This window comes from Lacerta agilis, chromosome 9 (assembly GCF_009819535.1).
Source record: "Lacerta agilis isolate rLacAgi1 chromosome 9, rLacAgi1.pri, whole genome shotgun sequence".
NCBI classification, from domain to species: domain Eukaryota; kingdom Metazoa; phylum Chordata; class Lepidosauria; order Squamata; family Lacertidae; genus Lacerta; species Lacerta agilis.
The window spans coordinates 34083802-34107845 of record NC_046320.1 but is presented as its reverse complement, the minus strand read 5'-3'; the positions used below and the strand labels follow the sequence as shown (position 1 = coordinate 34107845).

The 24044-nt window shown below is 42.4% G+C and overlaps 1 protein-coding gene across 7 annotated transcripts in view; it reads left to right on the top strand.

Moving 5' to 3' along the window:
* The window catches only part of GRIA2 (glutamate ionotropic receptor AMPA type subunit 2), an 82676-nt gene that overhangs the window by 31875 nt on the left and 26757 nt on the right, over positions 1-24044 (top strand). For all 7 annotated transcript variants that reach the window (XR_004427300.1, XM_033159650.1, XM_033159654.1 and 4 more), the window contains exons 3-6: positions 8606-8845; positions 16145-16341; positions 19036-19089; positions 19951-20112. Coding sequence is in view for 6 of the 7 variants with exons in the window: in XM_033159650.1 (XP_033015541.1) it covers positions 8606-8845; positions 16145-16341; positions 19036-19089; positions 19951-20112 (653 nt within the window). In the remaining variant the exon portion in view is untranslated. The remainder of the gene's footprint in view (positions 1-8605; positions 8846-16144; positions 16342-19035; positions 19090-19950; positions 20113-24044) is intronic.

Genomic DNA, 24044 nt, shown 5'->3' with positions numbered 1-24044 from the left:
TTTTGAAATATGACAACCAGAGAAGGAACCCTATAATGTGCATAGAGTAGATAATTCCCCCCCCCAATTTCATTTACTGGGTTTTTACTCTGCCAGTATAGGATTACTCAGGTTCTAGAAGGCTCTTCTGTGGCTCACTTTTCACTGCAGACAGTTGCTAGCTTTGGAAAACACTGCACATTGGTCTTTAATCCACATTCTGTAAGGCCGTTGCCAATAGAGGATTTAGCCTGACAGCTGTGTTTTCTTCCTGTTTTATTTTTCCGAAATACTTCCCCCGCCTCCATGCACTGTTGTTTGCAGCTTGCTTTTGATGTCCCTTTGTAACATTTCTAACTTGGCTTTTTTAGCAAATGAAGAACCATTCTCAAAATCACTAATTAGGTATTCAGTTGTTGGGTCTCATTTCCTGGCTGCTTTCTCTTTGTCTCCATTTTGAGTACAACGTGCAGCTTTTTATCTTTGGCCTTTCCTAACAAAGATGTGATTATTGGTCAATATTCTTTAGCATGTTGATCGCTTGTTCTCTAAAGGAAGCATTGTTGCATTGGGCTGAAATGTGTTCTCAAAACTTTATATATTTACTTACTGTGATGGACTTAAGATGGATTCAAATTCAACCAGAAATTAGCATTTGAATATTGATAATAAGACTTCTTTATTATCGATATTCAGAGAAGTTTGAGCTTTGAAGGGTGGGTGTATTTTGATTTGTGTATTGTTTCAGAAAGTGTGGATTGGATTGGTTCTCCTTTAAATAAGAATGGATTCCAGTTTTGTCCATCTCCCTGTCTCCTGCTTTAGTAGCAAATGGCATCCAGTCTGTTATTTGAAACCAACACTTTTGTTTCTTTGTGAAGGTATGCACTCACTGTTATTTATTCTAGCAGTGAGATCTATTACCCGAACTAGTTTCAAGAGAACCTATACAGTGGTACCTTGATTAGTTTATGAACAAGTTTGATTAAGAACGCTGCAAACCCGAAAGTAGGTGTTAAGGTTTGTGAACTTTGCCTTGGAAGCAGAACATGTTCCGCTTCCTGTTGAGTGTGTTCCATTTGTAAATTGAGTCCCCCGGTGCTATGGAAAAGCATACCTTGGTTTAAGAACGCTTTGGTTTAAGAACAGACTTCCAGAATGGATTAAGTTCGTAAACCAAGGTACCACTGTACAACAGTTTGTTCCCTTCACTTTCTATATAATATTAGTAAGAATGGATCAACAAGAGGTCATTGCCTCGCAGGGATCTCTCAGTTGTTTATTCTATGAGTGAATATGAGGAGTCACACATGATAATGAAATCTGTCCATTTACAAAAGGTTTGTACCAAACATGAGAGAGACCAATAACTGATACAATATAGCAGGGGTCAGCAAACTTTCTCTGTCTCTCAGACCTTGTGGGGGGCCGGACTATATTTTGGGGAGGGAAATGAATGAATTCCTATGCCCCACAAATAACCCAGAGGTGCATTTTAAATAAAAGCACACATTCTACTCATGTAAAAACACCAGGCAGGCCCCAGAAACAACCCAGAAATGCATTTTAAATAAAAGCACACATTCTACTAATGTAAAAACATGCTGATTCCCGGACCGTCTGCGGGCCGGATTTAGAAGGCGATTGGGCCGGATCCGGCCCCCGGGCCTTAGTTTGCTGCCGCTTGCTTGTGAGTGTTGGGAAGGCCGCTCCCTTCCTGCTAATTCCACCTGGCTGAGGGGGCGGGGCCTGCACTCACCGTTACAGCTTAAAAGCCTGCAGAGAGGCCTGGGACATTGCTGCTGCCGCTTGCTGCGTGAGTGTTGGGGAGGCCGCTCCCTTCCTGCTAATTCCACCTGGCTGAGGGGGCGGGGCCTGCACTCACCATTACAGCTCAAAAGCCTGCAGAGAGGCCTGGGACATTGCTGCTGCCGCTTGCTTGTGAGTGTTGGGAAGGCCGCTCCCTTCTCCTGCCAATTCCAACTGGCTTGGGGGGCGCGGCCTGCACTCACTGCTGCATTTTTAATTTGTTTTAATGGTGGTTTTTATATCATTTTATTATTTTTTGTTTGGGGTGGGGCAAATGTTTAGTTTAATTTTAGCGTTGTTCTCTGTTTCCTATTTGTATTATTTTGTTAATTTAGTGTATGGTCTTTATTTGTTTTTTAAGGGGATAGGGGTAGGGCTGCCTGGGATTGGGCCTCAGCCAACAGGATGGCTGGGGCAGGTTCCACAGGGGGGGTAGTCTTGGAAAGACACCCGATCTCAGTGATCATGGGCAGGAGGAGGAGTCACGCTAAGACCAGACCATGTCATTACCGAGGAGGCGGGTTTAGTCGTTGTCTGAAGACTATCCCTGCCTCCAGGTCTGGTCCTGACCGGATGGATACTGGAATCAGCAGGGGATACCCACATGACCTGAAAGTGTTGCTGTGTAATGCCAGGTCAATGATTAACAAAACCACTGCCATCCACGACTTGATTGTGGATGGAGGATTTGACCTGGCATGTGTAACAGAGACTTGGTTGGATGAAGCAGATGGGCCTGTCCTTGCCGCTGCTTGTCCACCAGGTTTCTCTTACGCACAGCAACCCAGGCCATCTGGGCGGGGAGGGGGGGTTGCAGTGATTTTTAGGAAGTCATTAGTTTGCACCAGGCGTCCTATTGGGAAGACCCAGTTTTCTGAGTGCATGTTCTGGAAGTTGGGCAATAGGGGCAGTACAGGATTCCTTTTGGTGTACCGACCTCCCCGCTGCACCAAGGATTCCCTGCCCGAGCTGCTTCAGGTCGTGGCGGATATGCTCCTGGAGACACCTAGTTTGGTTGTCTTAGGGGATTTTAACATCCATGCCGACACGACCTTACAAGGGGCCGCTCGGGACTTCGTGGAAAGCATGGCCTCCATGGGGCTGTCCCTGAATAAGTCTGGTCCAACTCATAGCCGCGGACATGCCTTAGACCTGGTGTTTACCTCTATGGATGTTGGTGATCTGACACTAAGTAAAAGTGAAACAAAAGAAGTGCCATGGTCAGATCACTTCCTGGTGCAACTGGACTTCTCTGCGACCCTTCCCCTCTGCAGGGAGGTGGGACCGATTCAGATGGTCCGCCCCCGCTACTTAATGGATCCAATTGGCTTCCAGAGAGTGGTAGGGGATGCATTATCCCATGTTGATGGCCTTTCAGTTGATTCCCTGGTGGCCCGCTGGAATGCGGAGTTAACCAGGGCTATTGACTGTCTGGCTCCGAAGCGTCCTCTCCGATTGCATGGAGCCCGGACAGCTCCATGGTTTTCCCCGGAGCTGAGGGCGATGAAACAGTCGCTGAGACGGCTAGAGCGCCGGTGGCGGAAAACTCATTCTGAATCAGACCGGACATGGGCTAGAGCTCAACTTCGAGCCTACCAAGTGGCAATGGCGACAGCGAAGAGGACCTTCTTCGCTGTTTCTATTGCATCTGCAGAAAACAGCAGCAGGAGACTCTTCCAGGTGGTTCGCAACCTAGCAGAACCACCTTTGTCACCGGGGTCTGGTAGGGACCCCAAGATCTCCTGCAATGCTTTTGCAAAGTTTTTTGCAGATAAAGTCGCTCAGATTCAGAAGGAGGTAGACTCCACCGTGGGAGCAGGGCCGGGGCGGGAGAGTGCTAGAGCCCTGTCTAGTCATGTTTCATGGGATCAATTCCAATCTGTTACCTCCGAGGATGTGGACAGGCTGCTTGGACGAGTGAAACCGACCACCTGTCTCCTAGATCCTTGCCCATCCTGGCTTATAAAAGCTAGCCGGGAAGGGCTGGGCGATGGGCTCTGCGCGGTGGTGAATGCTTCCCTCTGCGAGGGAATCTTTCCAGACCCGCTGAAAGAGGCGGTCATTAAACCGCTTCTTAAAAAAACATCTCTAGACCCGGCCAATATGGCCAACTATCGCCCAGTCTCAAATTTACCATTCTTGGGCAAGGTGATTGAGCGGGTGGTTGCTGAACAACTCCAAGCACGCCTGGAAGATGCGGACCATTTGGATCCCTTCCAATCAGGATTCAGGCCTCATCATGGGACTGAAACTGCCTTGGTCGCGCTGGTTGATGATCTCCGGCGGGCTAGGGACAAAGGTGAGAGCTGTTTCCTGGTTCTGCTGGATCTCTCAGCGGCCTTTGACACCATCGACCATAACATCCTTCTGGACTGGCTGGAGGGGTTGGGAGCTGGGGGCACTGTTATACAGTGGTTCCGCTCTTTCCTCCTGGGCCGTGTTCAGAAAGTGGTGGTGGGGGATGAGTGTTCAGACCCCTGGGCTCTCACTTGTGGGGTGCCTCAGGGTTCTGTCCTCTCCCCCATGCTTTTTAATATCTATATGAAGCCGCTGGGAGAGATCATCAGGGGGTTTGGGTTGGGTGTTCATCAATATGCAGATGACACCCAGCTCTACCTCTCTTTTAAATCAGAACCAGTGAAGGCGGTGAAGGTCCTGTGTGAGTGCCTGGAGGCTGTTGGAGGATGGATGGCGGCTAACAGATTGAGGTTGAATCCTGACAAGACAGAAGTACTGTTTTTGGGGGACAGGAGGCGGGCGGGTGTGGGGGACTCCCTGGTCCTGAATGGGGTAACTGTGCCCCTGAAGGACCAGGTGCGCAGCCTGGGAGTCATTTTGGACTCACAGCTGTCCATGGAAGCGCAGGTTAATTCTGTGTCCAGGGCGGCTGTCTACCAGCTCCATCTGGTACGCAGGCTGAGACCCTACCTGCCCGCAGACTGTCTTGTCAGAGTGGTGCATGCTCTGGTTATCTCCCGCTTGGACTACTGCAATGCGCTCTACGTGGGGCTACCTTTGAAGGTGACCCGGAAACTGCAATTAATCCAGAATGCGGCAGCTAGACTGGTGACTGGGAGTGGCCGCCGGGACCACATAACACCGGTCCTGAGAGATCTGCATTGGCTCCCAGTACGTTTCCGAGCACAATTCAAAGTGTTGGTGTTGACCTTTAAAGCCCTAAACGGCCTCGGTCCTGTATACCTGAAGGAGCGTCTCCACCCCCATCATTCAGCCCGGACACTGAGATCCAGCGCCGAGGGCCTTCTGGCGGTTCCCTCACTGCGAGAAGCAAAACTACAGGGAACCAGGCAGAGGGCCTTCTCGGTAGTGGCGCCCGCCCTGTGGAACGCCCTCCCGTCAGAAGTCAAGGGAATAAACAACTACCTGACATTCAGAAAACACCTAAAGGCAGCCCTGTTTAGGGAAGTTTTTAATTTGTGACTCTGTATTGTATTTTGATATTTGTTGGAGGCCGCCCAGAGTGGCTGGGGAGACCCGGCCAGATGGGCGGGGTATAAATAATAAATTATTATTATTATTATTATTATTATTACCCATGCAATAAAGGGATATTTCTCTGACTATTCGTCTCAGTATTAACAATAAAATAAATAGCTGTATTGTAAGTGACAGCCTCAATTGATACACAACTCTGATGGCTAGTTGTAGGGTATAGTGATTTATGTTGCTGACAATTATTTAGGCAAAACACACACACAAATCAAAAAATGCTGAGAGAAATTGGTAAGTATTAATAATATGCTTCATAATGTGCTAAATAGAGCTTGTGGTGCCAATCAATGGAATGCCATCAAGTAACGAAGCAAATAGAGGGGAAGAAAGAGAGGAAAGCAAAGAGCTGTAATTTGTTGCTAGGCAACACTTGGCCAATTTTTCTCTTGTTTCTTGTGGGTTATCTAGAACCAATTAAGGAGACCACCAGCTCAGGGCTGGCCCTGCCATTAGGCAAAGTGAGAGGGTTGCCACAGAAAGCTGATAAGGGGTGTTGTGAAAAGGCAGCAAATGATTAGTTATGCAATTATTTTTATTGTGTTGTTGTTGTTGTTGTTGTTGTTTTACTGCTGGGAGAGGCAGAAGTGCTTTGGGGGTTATTATTATATTTTTGCTTCAAATTCCAAAATAACTTAACTGGCCTTGGGTGTTATGTACCTTGACCTGGAAGCAGGAACACCATGCTGTTCCGCCCCAGGTAGCAAAATGTCTTGGCAAGGCCCTGCCTGAGGCTCTGGTTGTCACAGTTTCGCTGGGAAAACCATGATTTACAAAGCCCTGCGGCAGGGAAAACTCAACACTTGATCAGTCCCAATTTTAAAGCAGCAGCACAGCATGTGCCTAGGCTGGCAGAAGCTGAAGGCTCACGATATACTTTGCTTAGAAAAGTCACATATAAAACCTCTACAATCTTCATATATAGAAACTAATCCTTGTGATGATTATCTAGTTCTTTTGTGACGAAAATGCAGATCGCAAGAAACTTTATTATTTGTATCACCAAAGTGTCCTTTATTTCTATCCAGAACATGCTGCTTTCAATCTAGATTGATTCTAGATCGTGCTATCCACATGGGTGCGTGGTAAGAGTTTACTTCTAAACCACTGGTTCTTGCCCAGGTGAGGGAGCAAACCTTTAAATAAAAATACAACTAAGAGAAAATCAAAGCAAAGTACCCAGCAGAATAGAACAGTCTTGCTAACCAGTTGTTCGGGGAACCACTGCCCTCTCAAAAAAAAAAAAAAGATTAATGGGAACTGTAGCTTGTTAAGGATGCTAGAAATTGTAGCTCAGTGAGGGGGTAAACCAGTTTGCTGGGAAAATGTACGGGGTGTGTGCCTTTTAAGTGCATAGGGCATGCTTTCTGTTAGGTACTCAGTGTTGGTTCTCCACACGCCATCACAGTTTGGTGTGGCCAACCAACAGAGCAAAACAGAGACATGGGGTCATTGCATTGTCTAGGGGGCTCCGCTGAATTTAATTAGACAAACAGTGTCTCCACCTGAGAGATGAAAAGTCGTCAGGTCATGTGGTGGCAGCAATATTTTAAACCACAAGTATTTTTTTAACCATTGTGTCCACTTTTTTCATTTAGTAAATAAAACTATGGACTGTTTAGCACCTTGAAAACAAGCTGCATTTGCAGAGTCATTGAAGAGAATGACCCAAAAAGATGTGATGGTTCATCAAAGCCTTTAACGATCAGCATTGTTTTAGGCTTTTATTGTCTGAGATGGTAATAAAAATGAAACGATCAGCACTCTATTTACACCCAGGAGATTCTTCTTCTTGCTCCATGACCTGAGGTGCCATGGAGAAGGACCTTCTTCTGCTGAGTCCTATAATGCTGATATTAAAAGTTTAATGAAACAGAGCATTAGAACACAAAGTGCAGTGCTTAGACTGCCCCTCTTGTGTTTTTATGTCCCTTGCATCAGTGTGAAGCAGTATTTCTCCATAAATGCATAGAAATATTAGTTGTAGTTGCGCTTAAAGGTTTTATAGCACAACATCAGCTAGTCCACAAGAGGCAATGCAAAAATAAAAAGAGAACATGTAAATAATACCTAACAGAGTCATGTGGGATCAAAGAAAGTAGGAAGAAAGGGTTTGCTATGGAATAGCCATGTGTTCTCTAGGTAACATTTTTGGTTCAAATGCAGCGATTTCCAGAAGGGAAGTCAGAAACTCTTGTAAAATCCTAAATTCAGCTTTTTGTGAATGTTTGTTCACAGTCATTTCCTTCCTTTTACTTGAGTGGCCATTTAAAAACCTCTGTTCCATTCTTTCTTAAGCGATCCTAGCCAATTAAGGATCACGTCCTGGATGTAATGATGGTACAGAAACTCTGGGGTCAATTAGATTTGACGCTTTCCCAAGCGTCACTAAGGGTGAATGGCTAATTTGGACTCAAGACAGGTGGTCTTTATAGGAAAGATGACTAAATAGCAGAGGAGGGATGGATGCACCTTGGGATCAGACTACATGCTTCCTTACACAGAAGTCAGTTTCTCTCCCCCCCCCCCATTCTGTGGCAGGTCAGGGAGGAAGGCAGTAGTCACCCATCAAACCATTTCACAAACCACTTCTAAAGATAGTTTTAAAATGAATAGCACACATTTAAATTAGAAGTGTGCTACAATAATAAGCAACAATGTGGGCAAAATATGTCAAATGTTTTTCCAGGTAGATGATGATGATCATCATCATCATCAACAAACAAACAAACAAACTTCACAATTGAGGGAAAATTAGATTATGTAGGGTAAGTAGAGTAAGGAATATTAACTGAAATTTCAGTTTTTCTAATGTATTTGATGAAGTTGCAAGCTTCACAAAAGCATGCCTTTCAGTTTCATGTCTGCTTAGACAACAGTTATCTTTGGTTACCTGAAGCTGAACTTCTTGATCTTGCCTAAGCATCATTGCATTATTGATGTCATGTACATATCATACAGGTGCCATATATGTGTGGCATTATTCAGGATGACACTGAAGAAAACATGGAAGTATTTGGGAATATAAAGAAGAAACTACTTACAGGGATTTGTTTCACTAGTTTCAGTTTCTTGGCAAAATTGCTGATCAGTCTCAGTCAATCGCTTCTCACCTGCCCTTACATTCTGAATTTGGTTGATCTGGTATATCTGGCTTGCTGTTCATCTAATTTCGTAATGTTAATAAATACAACCATTCTCCCAATGTTTTGTCTTAAAAGCCTTCCTCAATTGTACATTTTTCTATTTAAAAAAATGCAATCAGTTGCACATTCTAAAATGTTTTCTTTTTGCTTGTTTCTCCTAGTTTGCTCCCAGTTTTCAAGAGGAGTCTTTGCTATTTTTGGATTTTATGACAAGAAGTCTGTAAATACCATCACATCATTTTGTGGAACACTTCATGTCTCCTTCATAACACCCAGCTTCCCAACAGATGGAACACACCCATTTGTCATCCAGATGAGGCCAGACCTCAAGGGAGCACTTCTGAGCTTGATTGAATATTACCAGTGGACCAAGTTTGCATATCTCTACGACAGTGACAGAGGTAAGGTGTTCTTCATAACTTACGGAAATTAATTTTGAACCACAAACCTAATTGAAATGATGTAGGAGCCCGAGAGTGCCAAGCACAACAGAACACAACAGTTTTGTAAGTTCTGGCCTTGGGTGCTTAAGGAGAGAAGGTGACTGCTGTAACATGGTAAGTAGCAGACTGAACTGCCATCTGGATCTAAGACATTGCTTATGTGACTTTTTTGTTTCTTCCTGGAAAAATCAATCAATCAATCAATGGGTGCATCTCTACAAGTCATTTCAAAAGGACTCCTGCAGAGGAAAATATTATGCTAGAACCAGTCCTTTGAGCGTAATAGATAACTTTCACTTAAAAGTAATGGTTTTCACAGTATGAATTTTGCTAGGGAAACTGGGTCAGTTGTCATGTAGGCTCCCTGTGCATATCATCCGTCGATCTATACCAAGATGGAGAATATTACTAGCTGGAACCTTATTGAATTTTATTTGTAGTTATCCCTGTGGAAAGCTGTGACAGTGTTTTCTTAAATGAAGAAAATTCACTGCAACTCCATTCCTCCAAGAGCATTTTTAATGGCAGGAAAATCTTTTTAAAAGATGGCTGGGGGGCGGGTCTGGGGGGGACCTAGGCAAAAAGGGGGGGAGTGTGCAAGATTCTGCTGTTGAAGTTTCTCCTTCCTCTTTCCTGCTGCATTGCAGTTAGAGGTGTCAGGTAGGGACACTTGCAAAGTCAGATACCCCTGTTCAATGTTTGTAGGCAGAATCAAGGTGAAAAGCCTTGCCCAGCTCAAGTGGACCTCTTACTGCAGTTCTCCTTGTGTATGTACCTTTCACAAGTTATAGCTTATCCATCCAACCATTCCCTCGCTTTTTGCCCCAAGCCACCCACTGCACCTGCATCTTCAGAACGTGGCACTTGACTGGGGGCAGAGACCATGTTTATACCTATTATGTGCTTTACACAGGAAAAGACCAAGTTGTGCCTTGTGAGGAAGGCAGACATTGTTTGCCAAGGGATGAGAGTGTCACATAACATACAGATCCAGTTTGGATATGTATTTTCATCTTGCTATGCTGTGGCTTAAGATCCTGATTAAGAATCTGCATTTCAATTTACCTGGGAATTGCAGATTTATTCATGTTAGGTTTTAATACTAGTTAGTGCTTTATTAGTACAGTATTAGGATTTTAGGAAAAAGCTCACTAGACTGGTGTACTAGGGAAGGTTGGAAGCATTGGGGGCTGAAGAGAGTGTGTGGATCTGATGATCGTTCCTGACTTGCTGAAGCTATGATCAGTTCAGCTCACATTCTGAAAAGAGTACTTATGTATAAAAGCATTTCTGATTTCCTTCAAGCAGCAGCCCGCTTTGCTTGTCCTGATCCCTTGTGTAAGGTGCTGGGTAAGGAGCTGTCCCTGAAAGGGAGCATTGTCCTCTGTTATGCATACATAGAAGTGCTGTCTAGTTGAGCATGAGAAGTGAGACGGGGAATAATTATGGCTGGTTAATGTAAAGGGAATGCGATGTATAGCAACTGGTGCAATGCCCTCAAATGTTGCCTGTCTTAAACAGCACTTAGTAGGTGAGTGAGTTATTCTTTTATACCATTCAGATCTATTTTTAAAGATTTGAATCAAAGTTAATCAACTAGCAAATTTAAATTAGCATATATTTAGAGAACAGAGATTAGCTAAATGCCACTTTGCGGTGTTGCAAGCAAGCCTATCAAGATAAGAATTTTGCAGGATAAGAACTTTCACTTTCCTGTGCCTCAGTTTCCATAGCAGAAAAATAATACATGGGCAACAGAACGAATCCAAGGCATAACTCACTGCTGCTTCTGCAGTGGTTTAATGTCGCAATATTGTCAAAAAACAATTCCTGTTAAATGGTCTTGTTAGGAGAATGGCTTCATTTCTGCAGAATCATTAGTGGCCTGTGGTTTCGTAAACACCAAAAGACCCTGAACACATTCATATGAGAAAGTCAAGTTTCCCCAAGAGGATGAACTGTTAATGCTCATGGTATTTTGTCTGCCTTCCTCATGTAAATATCTCTGAAAGCCATTTTACAAGATTTGTCTTTATTTAGGGCCGAATGATACATTATGCACAAGTTCAAGCTGGGTCTAACGCAAATCGTCCTTTCCCACACTAAAAATCTTGCAAAAAAAAAAGTGCTGGGTTAAGAAAGATCTCTCTCTCTCTCTCTCTCTCTCTCTCTCTCTCTCTCTCTCTCTCTCTGTGTGTGTGTGTGTGTGTGTGTGAGAGAGAGAGAGAGAGAGAGAGATCTTTCTTTACCAAGCACTTTTTTTGCAAGATTTTTAGTCTGCTCCCTCCCTCCCCACACAACTGCTTTCCCCTATTGCAGACACACATCTGGAAGGCTATAGTTGAGGGAAACTGCTTAGAGGAGTTTAGGAATGGAAAAGTGTCAAGTAGGGCAGTGTTTTTCAACCACTGTTCCGCGGCACACTAGTGTGCCGCGAGATGTTGCCTGGTGTGCCGTGGGAAAAATTGAAAAATTACTTTATATATAGTCAATATAGGCACAGAGTTAAAAAAATTTAACATTTTCTAATGGTGGTGTGCCTCGTGATTTTTTTCATGAAACAAGTGTTCCTTTGCCCAAAAAAGGTTGAAAAACACTGAAGTAGGGCATACATGCACACTTTTCAGATTCATGTCACCTCCTTCGAAGTTGGTGTTGTTTTGGGTTTTTCCTTTTTTTAAGGGGCCCATGGGTTGAATTGCATCAGTTTGCTTGTAATGTCTAGTTCCACACATATCACCCCTTTTGCATTCAGACACACAAACAGCTGCCTTGTGGGAGGAAGGAAGTTTATGCCCCTGTTTATTTTGCAAGCTCACCTTTGGGAACTACAATTCCCAAAATGCTTCATTGCCTCATTAAAGAGCTTTGCCAAGCTATAAGACACTTTTAAAGGGCCCTTGACACACATTTCGGCCTGCTGTCACACTAAAAAGGCTTGTACAAGCGCCAGAAACTTATGTCTCTTGTTTTCAGCCTCATAGAAGAAAATAAATCTCATTAACTGGGACAAACCAGAAATGCTGGATTTACCTGTTAAAGGCATTAGAACTGAAGAGACACAAATATTTTAAGAATCAGACAGTTGAAATTTTTTAATTGGCAATAATTACTTTTAATGGACCTGTCTAATAGGAGGCAAAGGAAAAGAAGCAAAAGGAAGATAAACCTCTGCAGAATAAACACAGAAGGTGCAACAGGGTGCAAGCAGAGATAATTTTTGAAATTTTGGGGATGAACCAAGGGTTCTTGGCAAATAAATTTCAGTGATTCAGGTGCTTGGTAAAGCCTGGCTTTGTAAAAACAAAGACGTTGTCTAAATATGATTATTTTTGTACTGCTGGAATTTGTTAAATAGGTTGGCATTGTTACCGGTAACTCATTAATGTAAGTGTAAATATGTTGTCTTTTTTAGGGATTGTATTTTATTTTACTTTGTTTTTTTTACTTTTGAGTCTCTGGAAAAATAAGTGGGATAGAACTTTTGTTAAAGGTTTATTTTAGTCAGATTCCAGATGTATTCCTTACTCAAAATAGTGTTTTTAGGAGAGAAGCTATTTGGCATTTAAGAAAGCACCTTGAACACATTCCTAAAATGTCCCAGTGTATTTACTTAATTTGTGGTCCTTATTTTGATGTTTACAAACATTTCAAAACCTTGAGACCTGGAAACTTTTCAAAACATGAAAGCTCAAATTCTCAAACTTTGGTCCCATTTTTGCAAATTTTGCCCATTTTTAGGTCCATAACTGCCTGTTAAGATGTCTGTCATGTTTTTGTACTGAACATTAAGGGTTTTTTTTAGATTCCTTCCTGTCCATTTTCTCTTATCTTTAGCAGCTCGGGATAGTAGTTAGTATCTCTGATGGAAAAGTACGATTTTAGGGAGTCCATGATACAATTTATTCCTTTGGTTGGTTGGTTGGTTGGTTGGTTGGTTTATTTATTTATTAAGGAAATAAAACATCACTCTGACATTTCACATAGTTTCCTCATCCCCTTTGACATATTACTGTCCTCATTATGGGCACTTGAGGTTCAGGAGTGTTTTCCCTTGTTCCAAATTAGGAGCTCAACATTTAATATATTAGAAAGGAGGCTTATTATATTATATTCCCTGTTCCACTCAATCCACCAATTTGGATAGTATAGTGTCAACATGGACATGTGCAATAGTATAGTAGCAGGAATCATATACAAGGAATTTTTTAAAACCTTAGGGGGTCCTCTCCACATTCCAGAAGTAATTAACTTGTTCGATTACAGTGGCCCTTTTGACATTTTCTATAGTGTTTAACAAGCGGAACAATTTGCTAGCTTCTTCAAAGGTTACTTTGCAATACTTCTGCTCTCTAAAACTAGCTGCATTGCAGGATAGCCTGGGTTTTTGTTTTTTAAGCATTTTGATCCATGGCCTTTTCTTTTTCTATGTATTGTAGATAATCGGGGATTGTGTAACACAGAACACACAAGAAAAAGTTTAAAAGGAGCAAGGAGAAGATTAGGGTGGGGCTGAGCAGCCACTCAACTCTGCCTGCACATAGAAACTGATAGCAAAAGCATACCCTCCAACATTTCTCCGATGAAAATAGGGACGTCCCATTCCATAATGATAATTTTACTATTTATACCCCACACGTCTTACTGGGTTGCCCGAGCCTCTCTGGCCAGCTTCCAATATAAATTAAAAAGATAATTAAGCGGTAAACATTTTAAAAAGCTTCCATATACAGGTTTGCCTTCAGATAACTCCATACCCCCAGTGAAAATAGAGACATCCAGCATTTATCCAATGAAAATAGGGATGTCCTAAGGAAAAGCAGGACCTTCCAGAATCAAATCAGAAACTGGTACGGCTTCTCTAAATCAGAGACATCCTTGGAAAATAGGGACACTTGGAGGGTCTGCAAAAGCAAGAGGCTAGAGTGTTGAACTAGGGCCTGGGCTCTGAACTGGTAATGACGGACTAGAAACAAACCTTGGGGTCATAGTAGCTCAATGCAGATGTTGACCCAGTGTGCAGCAGCTGGAACAAAAGGCAAATTTAATGATAGGAATCATTAGGAATTGAAAATAAAACTGCTGATATCATAAAACTGTTGTAAAAAAATCTATGAAGCAGCCACCCTTGGAATATTGTGTAGTTTCTAGCTCTAGTTTCATCACGTTGAAAAGGATATTGTAGAGCTGGAAAAGGTTCCAAATAAGAAAACCTGAATGAGGAAATGTTGCAGCATTTGGGACTTCTTAGTTAGAGGAAGACGAGAAGTTCATAAAATGGTGCGTGACATAGAGAAGGCCAAGAGAGAACAGCTCATAGCTCACGGACATCCAATGAAGGTGAATGTTGGAAGATCCAGTAAAGAGAAAAGAAAGGACTTCTTCACACAGTGCATAGTTAAATAGTGGAACTCACTTCCACAAGAGGCAATGATGGCCAGCCACCTAGATGGCTTTAAAAGAGGATTAGACAAATTCATGAAGGAGACGGCTATCAATGGCTACTAGCCACGCTGGCTGTGCTCTGCTTCCACAGTTGGAGGCAGCAATGCTTCTCAATGCCAGTTGCTGGAAACCAGAGGAAGGAAGAGTGTCCTTGTGCTCCAATAATGCTTGCAGATTTCCCACAGGCATCTGATTGGCCACTGTCAGAACAGGATGCTGGACTTGATGGGCCATTGGCTTGACCCACCAGGCTCTTCTGATGCTCTCATGGTCTCATAAACAGATACAATTTATTGCCCCATATCCATATCTTGGTGATGCATGAGAGAGAAGGAGCAAAAGAGACAAAGCTTTAGTTTAGTGCTGTCTTTCCACGTTGAATTGTGCTGAAAGTGGCTTACAACAAACACTTTCGGGGGATTTTCGTTGGGGGGAAAGAGAGAGAAAATGGTAAAAATGGGATAAAATCATATATTCAACAGAGTTCACATGAAATCAAACAATCAACAAAAATAGATGCAGTTCAGAAGGGGTGGGGTCGTCTAGCCAATTTACAGTTGGCTCCCTCCTCCCAGAGCAAAAGGCAAGTGCTGGGAGGAGCAATGATGGTGAGTCCTGTTCCCCAACCTCCTAGAACAGGCATGTCCAACAGGTAGATCGTGATCTACTGGTAGATCACTGGATGTCTGCAGTAGATCACTGGTAGATCATTGGTTCCTCCCAAAGGAGCTGAACAACTGTGGCTCCCATTAAAAAAAGCAACCTAAAATTAACACGGGGACAAACAGAAGAAGATACCTTCACCCCCATATGGTCCCCCTTCATCACACACACAGCTCAACAAGATAATGACAAAAACCTACCGACAGCATACAAATCAATATGGCTAACCTGATCCAAAACACCAACCCACCCCACTCACACAGAAAACCAAAGATCAACACAGCCAACCACAAAGGAACAAGCACACCCTACGCTAATCGCCACCTCTCAACATCAATGAAACACAAGCGAGCAACAGAGAACCAACACAACCGATGCTGACACCAAATCCTACATACACTAAGAAAAATAGAAACATCGCCTCCCCACCCCACCCTCCCCCCATCCCACCCACCTCCTTCCCCCCTCTCTGCCTAATGTCTCAACAACCAAAATTGATCTGTAAAAATGTTACATGGAAAAATGCAAGAGACATTTTGTAAACCAAGAAAATCTTTAATAAAAAAAGCTCAACATTTTACCTCCTCCCTGAAAAAACTCAACAAATTTGACCTGAACCCCCCAAAAGGGGGAAGACCACTGCCAGTTTTAACTCTATGAGTAGATCGCAGTCTCTTCGGCATTGGCCCTGTCCTAGAAGTTCCAGAAGCTATTGCTAGTCTTAAAGAGAAGGCTATAAATGTGTTGTCTCTCAAGCCAAAAAGCAAAACAAAACTCAACAGCGTTTAGTTATTGATTCAGCGGGTGTAGCTGTATTATTTTTTCTCCTGACAGGCCCTTTTTCAAGAGACGATGGCCCACAGTAGCATAGAAACTCTTCTTCCTAGAAATGATAAAATCTCTTCCAAAATGAACCTGTAGTGCAAACAAATGGATGTTGTTATAGGCGCTCACATCTTCACTGCACAGAAATTCCTAGGGATCCAAGAAAGTTATGGTCATCGTTACACTGGTTCATTTAAAAAAAAAGAAAAAAATGAATGGGGATTCTGGTTTGCTGAGCTAGTTGTTGAGTTATCCCAGAAATAAATTAACCCAAGAGCCATGCATCTGGGGTTGAGTCTTCATTGTATTTTTCTATCTTACCAGGTTTGTCAACACTACAAGCTGTACTGGACACTGCAGCTGAAAAGAAATGGCAAGTGACTGCTATAAATGTGGGCAACATTAATAATGACAGAAAAGATGAAACATACCGCTCATTATTTCGGGATCTGGAGGTAAAAAGAGAAAGGCGAGTCATCCTCGACTGTGAACGGGATAAAGTCAACGACATTGTAGACCAGGTTTGCTTCCTTCTATTTTTTAATGCCTAACAGTGTAAGCATATATGAAATGCTCCCATCATGATTTATCATCACAATTTATTTGTGTTGGGTCCAGCGTTGGTAATAAAATTGCAAAAAAATTGGATACTTCGGCAATGACAAGAACATTCTGATAATGCTGATGCATGGAGCAGAGAATCCAGTTCATCAGATTTTAAAAAAATCAGATTTCTATTGTGGTTAATAAATGTTCTCAGTGTTTAATGCACAGTTCTCATTTTCACAGTAGCTTGGATCCGAAGGATCCATGTATGAGCAAACAGTGCTTTCGCTTACACCTGGATAGGAGGAAATTGCTGATTTGGCTTTAGACCCTTGTCTGTTCTGCCAGGAGCAGGAAGGGCTTAGCTGGCCTAGACTCTGCTGGTTATAAACTGGCCCCACTGCCACCACCTGCTTGCATTGAGCCCAGTCTGGGTCCAAGTATTACACCAGATCCAGGCTGGTGTGGAGGAAGGTATTACCTGCTCTGGGCTGTGAGTGATGGGGCTGCAGATGCAGCAGTGGCTGCACCACTCTGCCGCTTCCCACTTCTACCTGGCTGGGATTAGAATTGCTCTGTTACTCACCTGGAGCTGAGCAGATTGAAATGCTTTTGAGCTGGAGTGGAAAGTGAATCTGTGGGCTGAAGGCTTGAGGTAGAATGCCTTGCTTCCATCATTTCTCAAAGCAAGACCTTTTCGTTTTGGCACTTCATCAAATGAAGTCCTCTAAAAGATGCCTATTATGTACTTCTGACCATCAGAGAAGATTAAAAGGATGATACCTGAAATGAAACGTGGAAGCCTTGGTTTGATCAATGGTAAATTAAAAGACACTCACTCTGATCTATACTACCTAGTTAACTTGAAGTACTTGGAGTGCAGCCTGTTTAGCTCCATTGACATTTATAGGACTAAATCAGAAAAAAACAAACAGACCCCAAGTTCTTTAGCTGATTGCAGAACATGTTGTACTTCTTCCATAACAGTAGCTGTGTGTCCCCCCCCCCGCCCGCCCCCGGGAAGGCTAGCAGTTGGCTCATCCTCTTTTTGAGCCTGTTAATAATGCAATAATGCTTCTCTAACACAGGGCACAGAAGAGATTTCAAAGCTCAGTTGGTTAGGGTGTGGTGCTGATAACACCAAGGTTGCAGGTTGAATCCCCATATGGGACTGCTGCATATTCCTGTGTTGCTGGGGGTTTGACCAGATGATCCTCAGGGTCCTTTCCAATGCTACAATTCTGTGATTCTAAGACAGATATAGAATGGCTAGCCCTTGTGTTAGCGCCATATATGACTAATATAGCATACATGTGGGAATTGCAATGTCACACCCACGCCATATAGTTATAGCACATTACTCCCCTGCGAAGAATCCTGAAAAATTCCCATCACCCTTAACAAACTACTGCTCCCAGGATTATTTGGAGGAAGCCATGTGTTTTAAATGTGCTTTAACTGTATACTGTCGATGTGACCAAAATGTTTCCTTGTATCCTTGCCCAACGCTAAGACTGCTTTTCTACTGGTCAGTCAGGCACCCTATAGGTCAGTGGCAGTCCAACATTTTGGGGGTCCTAGAAGCTTGAACTGTCATGGGGGCCCCTTCACAACCAGCAACAAGGTCTGGGTAACCACTATAATCTTCTTCACTGTTCTATGACAGATCAACATAATTTATTTATTTTTTTAAAATTAACTACTACACCTCAGATTTTGCTTAAAATTGCTGTACCACAACACTCTACCTTTACATTTGTGCTTTTGGCTTTCAAACTTTGGGATTGTTGAGATATATACACCCAAAAACTAATCCATTTGAGCTGTGTGAATCAAATTGGGTCTACCAGACCTATTTGTTTTAAGCAATGTGGACTAAAGTTGCTTCTGGGACCCTCTGGAATCAGGGGCCCTGAAGCTTAAGCTTCATTAGTTTCATAGTAGATCCACCCCTGGGTCAGTCTGGCTCTCTCCCAGGGATAATATAAGCTTTAAGGAGCTCAATCAGGCCAATTCACTGACCCTCAACAAGGCCGCTGAGCATACTTAGTCTTCACTGAATAGTTCTTTGGGTATAGGCCGCCATTTTATACTCACATTTGAGTAAGCCCCATCAAACACAATGGTTGTAGAAGACATATATAGGAGTTACATAGAGATGTATTTTTACTTTCAGTTATTTTTAGGACTGGCTAGAACTGCTCCCAATTTTGCAGAGCCATTCACTACCTTGTGAACTGAAGAGGTGTTCTCTTCAGCATTCATAGGAACCCTGAGAATGGACCTTGTGGGGAGGAGGCTGGCTGAACATTTTAGAAAGTGCTGTCCAGTTGGAACATGGCATGCAGAGAGTTTTGCACTGCTGCTGTTATTGTGGTTAACAGTGCATTAGCAACAATAAAGATCCCACAGCCACCTTGTACTAAGGAAAGCGCAGGCCTTCTTGAAAACAAGCAACAACAAAAGTAATTGGAATTTGCAATACGTCCTGCTCTATTTGAGATCTTGTTGGGTTTCCCTACCCCCAAAATGCCCCCCACAAAGCCTTCAGCCCAGAACCATATATTTTCCAGTGTAATTCATGATTAATCGCATATTATTTTATGAAGTGTTTCTTCTAGTATATGTGCCATTTCCCTAATCAGATAAGTTATATATTTCTTTCGCAGGTTATTACAATTGGCAAGCATGTAAATGGATACCACTACATCATTGCAAATTTGGTAAGTTAATTTAATACTAATAACCACAACTTAGCTCCCAGATATCAAAGTGGGGTTTGTTTGGGTAATTTTATATGATTTTTTAATATATATTTTAATATATTGACAGACTAGATTGTTGTATAGAAAACTTCTTATAGAGCTGTTCAAGAATTTGGAGTAGAGGATGTATCTATGGATCATATCGGAATTGTGTGAAATGATAGTTCCCCTATCTGACAAGCCAAATTTCCCACTCTGCCTTGCCCATTCCTCTTATTCACCCATCTCTTCTCATATTCCTCTTCTGACCCGTTTCCTGTAGCCCCGGGTGGTCATTATTTTCCATGTGTTTATTCCACATGGATATCAGGGATCAGGAATATGCCAGCTGGTCCTATTTCTGACATGACATGTGCTGCTGGCATCTCCCATGACATTTGTGCATTGAGTGGTCATGTCAGGGAAGGTACCATGAGCCTGAGACATTCTTGTTCTTATTTATGGCTTACTGTTAAATTGTAAAGGGATCAATAAGGTTACTGTTACTTCTGACACAGTTAAAAAATATGATGCAAAGGGCCTTCTGAACATGCACAGACTACAGGTGCTTCCTCCTCGTAGCAGTTCTTCCTCACAAAAATCTACTCCTGAAGACCAATGCATTCCCTGAATGACACAGTCTCTATTTCCCTGAGCTCTTAAAGGGGAATGACAAGGCAGATAGCCAACGTAACTCTTGGAAGTCTGCAGTCTCTTATGTGAGGGAAAGTTTTATGAGTCAAATGTGTATGTGAACATTATAATGTTAATGTTTTTCTTACTAAAATAAGACATAAAAGTTTAATAACTTACCAACTGACCAATGTGTTCAATGCCTAGGGGTTTACAGATGGAGACTTATCAAAAATACAGTTTGGAGGAGCCAACGTATCAGGTTTTCAGATTGTGGACTATGATGATCCCCTGGTGTCAAAATTTATACAGCGCTGGTCAACGTTGGAAGAAAAAGAATACCCAGGAGCACATACTAGTACAATCAAGGTACACTTTTGCTAATACACTTGGGCTAGGGTACACTGTGGGAAAGATGTGTTCATTGTCGTAGTTGTAACACTAATAATGAATTCTAGAAGAACAGCTTTCTGAATCTATTCTAGAAAAAAAAGATAAACCTGTGGAAGATTGAAGACTAATGATTTTGATGAGGCATTAGCTCTCGCAGACTAGTGTCCACTTCTTCAGTTGCATGAAGAACTATCCCATGTGGCAGAGTCAAAGGATAGCCATAGTTGTCTCACATTTCTGTGAGAAATAAACTACCGTGCCCAGAATTCATATGAAATAAAAGCAATAACTCCTTTATAACAGAAGTCACTGATGAAAATAGTCTTCCTTGCTAATGTCCTAAAGCAAGTCCATTACTTTCTGTGATGAGAAAGACACCCCCAGTCTTGACTGAATCAGAATTCGATAGAATTTAATTTTATATACATGTTTCAGACTGAGAAGGTGTAATGGCCCAAGGGAAGGTATGCACTAATATACCATATCTGTGACTTAAAATAGAAGAACCTCAACATTGCAAGAAAGTTTTAGTGATTAAAGGGGAAAGGAAAAAGAGAAAGACGGTATGATATGTGGTGGTTAGATATTAGTTGCGGTGCTTCTCACCGAGTGCTGCTTTTAAATTTTCATATTCTGCACGTGTTCAATAGAATATTCGTTTATTGAATTCCATTGCCAGTGTACTGCATGGTTTATGCTGGTAGCTTAAAGGCAGGTACGTATCTGTTGCACTTCCCAATTGCCTTTCCCTTCCTGCTTCTAGTAAGCTGCATTGACACCGGTTGTGGAAGGCTATCGCTGTAGCTCTGCCCCACCAGGCGAGTCCGACCTTCCCACCCCTCCACACTTGGCAGCCTCTGCTATACAGAAGAGCCTTCCACGAGAGGAGGGGCCTCTGAACATTATTTGTTTAGAGTTGTTGGAAGAGCTGTAGATTCTGAAAGCTGTTGGTGACAAGAGGATGAAAGTTTTGGCATTCTGTGTGGCTCTATTTCTTCCCCAATCAGCCCCGCTGACATAATTAGGCATTGTCTTTCCAGAAGCAGTTTCCACAACCTTCTTCTTTTCTTCTCCTCCCACCTTTGGCAGAACATTCAAAATTATTGAATCAAAATTGGTTCTGGGAAGTAGGTTCGTTTTCTGACAAAAATAGAAAAATATTTCCAATGTGCATATTTACATTCAGTTTATGTAAACTGGGGCAACTTCAACACAGAACTTGGATGAAAAGGAGTGCAGAGCATATTTATGAAATGCTAGCAATGGAGACTGCTTATTTATTTATGACATTTCTATGCTGCTCCAAAGCACAGAGATCTCTGGGCAGATTACAACAAATAAATTAATTTTAAAAGCCATTGCAATACAAAATTAAATATAAAACTCCAACATCACAAATGGCATAAATACAGTTTAAAAAAAACCCAAACCCAAAACACATCATACCCCAAAGTTGAAAAAGATATTTAAAACCTGAGGTACCCAGACTGCAGGAGTTATTTTAAAAGCCACAAAGGTATTCACCTGAAGTTGAAAAGACCACAAAGATCAAATCAGACAAGACGTCTTAGGAAGTCTGTTCCATAACCAGGTTGACCAGGTGGTTATCTGCCTCACCTCGAACAGCAAGGCTACTCAGAGCAGGACTTGCTCCACCTTGATATCCCAAGTCACTAAAGCTCTGTAAACACTATACCTTTCAAGAATATTTCGTCGCCAAAAGAATTCTGGGCACTGCAGTTTACGCCTCACAGAGTTACAGCTACCAGCAACCCATAACACACTATGGTTCCCAGAATTCTTTGAGGGGAGAAATGTGCTTTAAATATATAGTGTGTACATAGAAGCAGAAATATGACAGCCTCACCCCAGTACCAAAGTACAGCTCCAGAATTTTTTTTTGTAATTCAGACTCATTGTTTGATAGCAATCATTACTTGTCCTCAAGTTGCCTCCAGTTCCCTTTCAGTACATTTCCACAAGGAAACACACAAGGCCACTTTCTGTTGTGAGCATGATAAGCAATAGAATATGACTGACATAAATCAGTATGTCATATTACAACACAAGGATGTGAGATATAGTACTAAATGGAAAGAGACATTTCCAACCCAATTCACACACCCCAAAAAATGCATTTTAAAGGGAGTATTATGTATGTATGTATGTATGTATTTAGAACAGTCTTCAGAGTTGGTTCTAACATATTTTTCAGGATTCAAACCACCCCCCTTTGATTTCTTAAAACATTGGTGGGAAAAGGAAAAGGAAAGTCCTGCAGACTCTGTCCCTTGTGCTATAGTAATTTATTTCTATTGTTGTAGATAAAAGAGAGAGAGAGAGAGAAGGGTCCATTGATTTTCAATCTGCCATCTCACAGGTCCCAGTTTGCACAGTCTTCTGCTGTGCCTATGCAGAGAGATTGGCAAGTGGCCTGCACAGAATGAACCAAAGATGGTGCAGGTCACCATATGATGGCACATTGCTTTACTACTACAGCATAGTTTGGGCTCCCTTAGATTACTAAAACCCCAAAAGTCTGAAAGAGCAAGTTCTTCCCTACACACCCTCTCAGCAGAGGTTGCCCTCTTGGTAACTCTACCACCCTCAGAGTGTGTGGGCCTGGGGGAGAGAGCCAGGAAATGGCATTTTCTGTGGCAGCCCCTAAGCTGCTGTTGTTATTCACAGTATTAAATGTATTGGTTGCTTTTCTTTGCAAGGTAACTCAAAGCAAGTTGCAATATATAAACAAACCTGTTCTTTAAAACTGGCATAAAAGAAAACAAAAATATTAAAGACAATGCTATATTTAAAAGCCAGGATTTAAAAATTCCACCCACACAAGGAGGCCACAGATAATTATAGATTAATTATAGAATTGTATAAGTTGTAGAATTCCCTCTCACGCAGATGTGGGTCTGCCACCTTCGTTGTACAGTGATCTACGATATACTTTTGAGTCAACCACAGATTTTCTGTCTGTGAATATAAGAGATAAGGCAGCACAAGTAAGGCATTTTCCCCCCTGGATAATGTGACTGAAAAGCCAGTTGCCAGAATGTCATCTCTTTTGAAATAAGGCGAGCTGTTAAAATGGAGAACTTCAGCTTTCTGCTTGTCAATAGGTTTCTGTTTCAGTGGAGGTATTTTTAACACAGCCTAACAGTAATCATGGTGGGAACCAGATGTTCCTAGCAGTTTACATTAATTTAAAAGCACTTTTGTTATAGTGCATGGTTGCTTCTGTTTTTGTTTTGTTTTTGTTTTTTTGCTCTACTGCAGTCTTAAGGTTACCTGAAGGCAGCATTTATTTAAGGTAGGATGTAAGGTAGCGTTTATTTTGTCAGCACATGTGATTTAGAACCCTCTTCAATCAAAAGAACATGTCAGAGGCAGAAAGGGGAGCAGGGAAGGTTCAGCTTCCTCCGAGACAAGCAAAATAAATTTTAGAGAATTGCCTGTAAACTGCTTTAAGAAAACAATTAGAGAGGGGTGGATGATTGTGACATCATATCCTTTCTCTTCTTTACTTCCACTGATGCTTTTTACCAGTGTTGCTACTTCTTGCCTCTTAGCAATGCAGACGAGGCTCATTCACACTTTTAATAAGGCCAATACTTCTGACTCTTTTCTCCAGGATTTCTCAGACTAGTTTTATGCCTCCCCTCCCCAGTTATTGCCTTTTTCTTCCACTGGACATGCCATGTAAACTAGCAGTACGATCAGAGCCATCTTTCCCATAGGACTTAGTGGTGCATTGCGCCAGGGCGCTGGCCTCTCAGGGGCACCCCAGCAAGTGGGGGAGCTGCGCGGCTTTGCCGGTGGCCTCCCCTTCCCCTGCAAGCCCGCCAGCTGCACCCCGCCAACCATAAGGCTGGCGGGTGTGCAGCTTCCCTCCCAAACCTCTG